The sequence below is a fragment of the Syzygium oleosum genome, unplaced genomic scaffold (genome assembly GCF_021117445.2).
Source record: "Syzygium oleosum isolate NSW1041296 unplaced genomic scaffold, Sole_v2.1 Sole_v2.01, whole genome shotgun sequence".
Classification (NCBI taxonomy): Eukaryota; Viridiplantae; Streptophyta; class Magnoliopsida; order Myrtales; family Myrtaceae; genus Syzygium; species Syzygium oleosum.
Window position 1 is genome coordinate 11,420,140 of NW_026607485.1, and position 7,284 is coordinate 11,427,423.

At 37.9% G+C, this 7,284-nt stretch overlaps 1 protein-coding gene across 2 annotated transcripts; it reads left to right on the top strand.

The window, feature by feature from the left end:
* Window positions 1-622: 622 nt before the first annotated feature.
* Window positions 623-4,170, top strand: LOC115688959 (serine/threonine-protein phosphatase PP1 isozyme 3-like). Of its 2 annotated transcripts, none has more exons than XM_056315317.1 (4): window positions 623-1,248; window positions 1,792-2,351; window positions 2,466-2,725; window positions 3,681-4,170. In XM_056315317.1, the coding sequence occupies exons 1-3, from the start codon at window positions 1,074-1,076 to the stop codon at window positions 2,706-2,708; spliced, it is 978 nt and encodes a 325-aa protein (XP_056171292.1). In that variant the 5' UTR covers window positions 623-1,073; the 3' UTR covers window positions 2,709-2,725; window positions 3,681-4,170. The 2 variants fall into 2 exon arrangements, with proteins under 2 accessions (XP_056171292.1, XP_030470785.1); XM_030614925.2 differs by having other exon boundaries at window positions 624-1,248; window positions 2,466-2,690.
* The last annotated feature ends 3,114 nt before the right edge of the window (window positions 4,171-7,284 follow it).

Consider the following 7,284-nt stretch of genomic DNA (forward strand, 5'->3'; position numbering starts at 1 on the left):
TTCATGATTTTCATTTTTAATGAAACTTTCCCACAAATCAAACATGTTTTTAAGAATATATAATGTATATTGTTTTATTGCAATTCAATAACTGATTTATTAAGTCCAAAAATTCCATGTAGTTGTATTTCATTTAATAAAAACTCTTTGCATAAATAGATAGTAAATTTCATTTAAGTGATGATACTATCAAATAATAACATGAAAGAGAACAAAAGTGAAACAGAATATGTACATTTTAATCATTTCCGCATATTTCACAATCTTGAAAACAACACAAGCAAACATCTATCCAAACTTTTCATTCCAATTGAACATTTTTATTTTCGAAAATCAAAGCAAGAAAACAGAAAAGCTGCTTTTTATTTTCACAGAAAACGAAAATGTGGAATAATTCTGGCATGCCAAAGGGGCCCCCTAAAGTCTCAAATTGTTCGGCCAAAAAAACAAAAGTCTCAAATGGGAAGGGAATGGGAAGTTAGGATGCAAAGGCGAAACAGATGCAAAGCCGAAATATTCAACAACAAAAGAAAAAATAATCAATAAAAGTAATCATGTTATAATTTTTTATTATTATTATTTGCTTCTTCTCTGTCCAGTCGTCTCGTCCATGGCGTCGAAGACGAGGTCAGCGAGCTGAATTCAACGCTGATATTCCCCGAGCTCAAGGGATGCGAAGCTTCTTGTATGTTTCCTTTTGAGTATGGTGGTCGCACAGAAAACAGAGGAATTCCATAGCTCTTTCTCACCCTCTCTCTGCTCGACTCGGAATCTGAACGCACGACTCACTCTATCCATAAGTTTTTCGAATATGATTCCCCTCTCTTTTCCACTTCGAACCGAGACCCTCCATTTCTAAAAGCCAAAATTCTCTCTCTCTCTATCTCTCTCAAGCATGAGAATATGTTGTACCCAAGCAGAACTGCGGGAGCACTATTAAAGTGGGTCTTCTTGATCATCATCTTCACTTTGTTGTTCACTTTGGCTTGAGCTTCTTCCACGTTGAAGGGCATATAGAAAAGAAAGTCTTCTGGGTTGGGCAGAGAGAGGACGGGAGAGAGAGAGAGAGAGAGATGCAAACATCTGCTCTGAACTCCATAATCGATAGGCTTCTTAGTGTGAGAGGCAAGCCGGGGAAGCAAGTGCAGCTCAAGGAAGAAGAAATCAAGCAGCTCTGTTTCGTGTCCAGAGACGTCTTCTTGAGCCAGCCCAATCTCTTGGAGCTTGAAGCGCCCGTCAAAGTTTGTGGTACTTTACTCTTTGTTCTAATTCTTGTAATATTAGAGTTTGTGGCTCGTATTCAAGTTCAAGGACTGACTGCATGTTAAAAATTACTAGAGTCTTTCTTGTATATTTAAGCACGCTCTACAATCATAATTGGAGGACAGGTATATCATGATGTCCAAGTTTCTTCTCCTTTTATGGTAATATATGTTTAAATAAACAGAAGTAGATCTTTCGCTAGAGTTGAATATCAAGGAGACAGATAATATGTTTAACTACTGGATTGAATGATGAGTTTTAGAGACGGTCCAAAGTAAGTTTCAGTTGTCAAATATGTGCTAAACTGAAGGCCTGTAGTATCAGTAACATATCTATGTCCATCGTCTTTTCATCCTTGGAAGATAAAGGTTCGAACCATCCCATTCTCAAATACCATAACTTGTACTGCTGTACTATCCTGCAGCTGATGACAATTCGCTTTACAGAAATTTGGTTCTAGAATCGGAGATGATACACATGTAATTACTGCGACGTATGAATTGGGTGACATCTCTTTTTGTCTAACAGGAGATATCCACGGCCAGTATAATGATCTCTTAAGGATTTTTGAGTTCAGCGGATTCCCACCTCGTTCAAACTACTTATTCCTGGGAGATTATGTTGATCGCGGAAAACAAAGCCTGGAAACAATTTGTCTTCTCCTTGCGTACAAAATCAAGTACCCAGAAAACTTCTTCCTCTTGAGAGGCAACCATGAATGTGCATCTGTGAACCGCATTTACGGATTTTACGATGAGTGTAAACGGAGATTCAATGTCAGGCTCTGGAAGATGTTCACCGATTGTTTCAACTGCCTCCCTGTGGCAGCTCTTATTGACGAAAAGATACTGTGTATGCACGGCGGACTCTCCCCTGATCTCAACGATTTGAACCAGATCAGAAGGTTACCGCGGCCCACCGATGTTCCAGAGAAGGGTTTGCTATGCGATCTTCTCTGGTCCGATCCTAGCAATGACATTCAAGGGTGGGGTCCAAACGACAGGGGAGTCTCCTATTCATTTGGTCCTGACAGAGTGACGGATTTTCTCAAGAGGCAGGATCTTGACTTGATTTGCCGTGCTCACCAGGTTTGGGATTGCTTTGAGAAAAAAAAGAAGTTAATCCTGGAATCGATTATTTCAAATTCAAAATGGTCGACATTCACTTGTAAGATTCATTCACCCTCGTTATTGGCATGTCAGGTTGTTGAAGATGGTTATGAGCTTTTCGCCAACAAGCAACTCGTGACCATATTTTCGGCACCTAATTATTGTGGGGAGTTTGACAATGCTGGTGCTGTGATGACTGTTGATGAGAACCTTATGTGCTCTTTTCAATTACTGAGTCCTGCTGATAAGAAGCAGAAAGGGTTCAGCATTGGGGGCACTGCAACAGCTAAGTCTAATGCATTTCCAAATAAAGTCATGGTTGGTGCAATCTTATGACTTGCGGAATCGTACTTGTATGGTCCTTTAAGTTGATCTGTGTTATAAAATTTCAGATTTTCGGTTTTATTTGTGACAAGTATTTTCTGAACAACAATAAAAGTGAAACAAAGAACTAGTTGATAATTTTTCATTGTCATTGTCATAGAATAAATAAAACAAAGGAAAAAAAAGTTTCCTTTCCGATACATATTCCTGTGGCTAGTGAGGCATCAGGTATTTCTAAGGTTTCTTAATTAACATTTCTTTGAAGGACCTTGTAAGAAATACGGAAACGTTCAGAAAGAAAAAAATAGGACTCTAGCCTGGCTTCAGACGTTAAAGCTGACCGAGTTTGAGATGGAGTAAATTTGGTCATTGTCATTGGGAGATACATGAAAAATTGTGAAGAAGAAGATGAGGTCACATCTTGGACAAGATATGATTACATTCCGAAAAGGGTAACGTCCACAAGTGATGTGGCCTAATTGTTCCATCTGTGCAGTCATTTGGGTCCTTTGTGCTTCGATATGTTCCCATAGATTGAAAAGCTTGTTAGTTGGTATAACATGTATATTTGTAGTTGTTGTGTTCAGAGTTTAATTCCTGTAGTGAGATCCAGATTCATATTGGAGGATCAGTTACGTCTATCAATTTATCTACCTCATTCTTTAGCATTTCTACGGCTCTTATCGCCCTCTGATTGTCTCGGATGGTGGTAAATGCTCTAAATGAAGCACATAACTAAAGCTTAGAACCTTGGTTAGACTATCTTGAGCTAATTATTACAACCGACCTTTGCAACTGTCATGAACCAAATGTTTGGTGTTGCGACCTCATAACAGTCTCTGAGTATTGGCATCGGAGAATGCCAACACGGAATATATTTTGTGGGTCTTCACGTTCAGCAGAGACTTCGCTGTTCTTTTTTATTTATCTGTTCTTTGTCTGTGGTTTACTTTTCTCCTGTAACATTTTTCGTTTCCTTCGCAGTCATTTCTTGGAACAAAGGCATAAGTAACTGCTGGCCGTTCAATAATGGAAGATATAGAGAATCATTCGAAGTCTCCAGATCATGGAACTTGCATAGAAGATCATTTCAGTTTGAGGGAAAGGCTACAACTTTGTCTTTGTGTTTAGTTCTTCCGATAAGATTGTCAAAAGGTTTCTTCTGACGACAGGGGGTGTGTATGTTCTTCCGCAATGAAGAAAAAAGTGAGTGAACAGTCAAGGATGGCTAATTGCAGAGCAATTTTACTTCCAAAGGTTGTTGAAAGATTATGAAGTCAGTTGTTGTTGAACTGCCAACTACTTTTTGCTTGTTGAGAAAGAATGGCATCCTCTATTTTACTAGGAGCACTTGATTGCTCTTGAAGAATTGATGTTAAGGGATTGAGATATCAATTATTGGAACTGAAGGGTTAAGTGGATGATGTACACTCTTGCTTAATCTTTTTCAATGCCAACGTTTTCTTTTTCTTCATTTTCTTTTCCTGAAGCAGCAGTATCACCCATGGAATAAGTCCATACAAATGAATTTTAGTAGGGATAAATGCATTGGAAGTCCTAAAACTTTCAAAAGGTGCAATTAAGTTCTAAAACTTATCAAATTGATCCGATCAAGTCCTTCCATTGATTGCACTTTTTGAAAGTTTTAGGATTCGATTAGACTTTCGTGACAAATTTTATGACTCAATTGTACTTTTTGAAAATTTTGGGACTCGATTGCACTTTTATGACAATTTTAAAACTTAATTGCAGTTTTTGAAAGTTTTAAAACTCAATTGCACTTCGTGATAAGTTTTAGCACTTCCAGAGCATTTATCTCATTTTAGCAAGAGCAAAACATCAGCACGTGCTTTGGAGGTTAGCCAACATATTTGGAAGGCAACATTAGTGTGCTTTAATGCCGAGTCTGCATTTTTCACATACAATGTTAGGACTTTGTTGTTTGAGGTGTGCGCGGTAGTAGTCTTCTTAAATTTATGGTATCACAGGTTATTTGGGAGAATTCCAATCGCCCCGAAGGGTCGCTCAACTCTCAAAGTTTGCTCCAAATTTGACTTTGTTCCAAAATACTCGTGAACTTGATCACTTTGGCTCGATAACCTCCCTGAAGTGTCGTTTATTTCTTGAAATTTCTCCGACCTGACTTTGTTCCAAAATACCCCTAACTTGATCACTTTGATGCAAGAATCCCCTCGAGCTCATCACCATGGGAAATAATGGCTGACTAATGAACAGGTGCTCGTCGTGCACGCACTTTGCCCTTCTTTTTGGGGGCATTTAGATATCCCATCATGGAAGCAAACCTGCCAAAAGCAAATTCATCGCCGTCGATGAACATACTGTGGAAGAGGCCAGGCGAGGCGATGCCAAGGGTCGCGCATCGTCGGCCACCCAGACCTGCGCAAACCCATATAAGCATCAACCCAGGCATCCGAACCCAGACCCTTGATAACCCTCGGCTACCCTCAACACCGAATGCAATCATCTGCGAGGCATAAGACTGGTGACCATATTTAGATCTATAACTTAGATTTGGTTTAGGGACGGAGAAGATAAACTGCTTGAGTTTACAATACCCGGGGCCATTTGGGAGTAAAAGCAAAATTTTAGTAAGCTTTTTAGGGTAAGAAAGGAAACTGAGAAAATTCATGAATCCTTATACGGGGTTTTCCAAAAATGCTGAAAGTCAAAGCAAGGGAGGATCTGCCTTGGACTTTGAGCTTTGCCAATACTAGCTTTCATTCAAAGTGGTCCAAAAATTTCTAGTCAAATGCTACAACTTTCACTCAGGGTACTTTAGAAGCCCAAAGTCCATCTTTAAAGCTATGCCAAACGCAGCTTAAATTTTGCTTTTTTATATTTATAGTCATCCCCTCACTACTCAATTTTTTTGTGTTCTAGTTTCATCTCGCTAATTTCTTTTATGTGCGTATAGCAAAATGTAGTCTATACATAAAGCACAAATACCAGTGTAAAAACGCACGCTCAATCATTTTTAAGAAAAATAACCACCACGCCTATCACTCAAACTCTTAGAATGACACAAATGGTTCATTAACTTTGATTCAATGTGCAATATCATCCTCGAATTTTTAATTTGTTCGATGTGGTTCATGAACTAACGGTAAATGTTCAATTTATTCCCCAAACTATATGAAATTATTCAATGTCGTTCTTCCGTTAATTCAAGTTAGTGAAATTTGATGAGGTAACTTCCAATTTGTTAAGTTTGAACAGTGGATAAAAAAAGTTACATGTGAATTATTCAAGTCAGATATTTATCTCAAATAAGGATATAATAATTCACGTCATTAAATAATGATGGACAGTTAACATCCTAATTTTAATTTTCCTTTTCTAAAGTATATGGAGAAAAAGATGGACATATTGACTCAACATTTTCAAAAATCCACCTTACCATCTAACAATCCATGTCATCAAATAACGTCCGATTTGCATATGAGCAAAATGAAGAACTACATTGAACATTTATCGATAGTTCAGAACAACATTGCACATCTAGAGACAACATTACACATTGGACCAAAGTTAAGGGAATTGTGTCATTTTCCCTTCATTTAATCAATGAGTTAGAAATCATACACGTTAAATGATAAGAACCGCCAAATTTAATAATCGATATAATAAAAATATTGTAATTAGAAGCTTAGAAGCTATTAATCTCATCCATGGAATGCGTCAAGAATAAATACCATACGCCACCGAGGATCCATGTCCAAATCAAAAGGCACCCTAAAGTCATATGGTTATTAAAATAGAGGGAGGAGAAAAAAAAAAGAACAAAGATAGTCGGTAAACTTCTGGCTACTGAACTGATGGATAAACCAATAAAGTTTAAGAAATAAAATAATCAGTCCCTAAGTTATATTGTATCCTCAACAACCATATTATCATCCATCTTATTGTTCTCAATATTGTCTTTTTAAAGAATGGAAATTTCTCTTTGATTCTTTGGAATGGAAACGTCAAGCTCTCGGGCGCGGTTTGGCCTATTTTGTGTTGCTCAAATGAGTTTCCGTCAATAGGCCTCATCGCAAATCTTTTCTTACTCGAATATTCACGAATTGCAAAATGAAAGAATGCCTATAAATCGTTTTGCTCATAATAATAACAATAACCCCACTTTTGACAAGGGGAAAAAATCACGTCATCTGTTATAATTTGTCTCGACTATGAGCCGAACAAACTCGATCCATTTGAATCACTTGAAAGTTCAAAGATGAATAATTACGAAATTGCTTCTGTATTGGAGCAACCTAGTTTGGAAAGTCCAACTTGGACTTTGGATGCACAAGGCAATTTCCTAGGCGAAGAAAGGAGAAAATCCCACGTCCACTTTGATTTTTAATTGAAGTCTAATCTAGGAAATAAATATAAAAAAGGGGAAACTTCCTAGTTAGGCTTTGTTGGCTAACACGGGCTCACTGAAGTTGGACTTCTTCAGGCGGTGGGTGGACATTTATGTATTTGTGGGCTTCCGCTGGTTACAGAGTGGGTCGTTGAAGTGCCATTTCATCGAATGCTTGATAGTGGGTATTCTTCTTGGAATTACATAAAAAATTTCCGT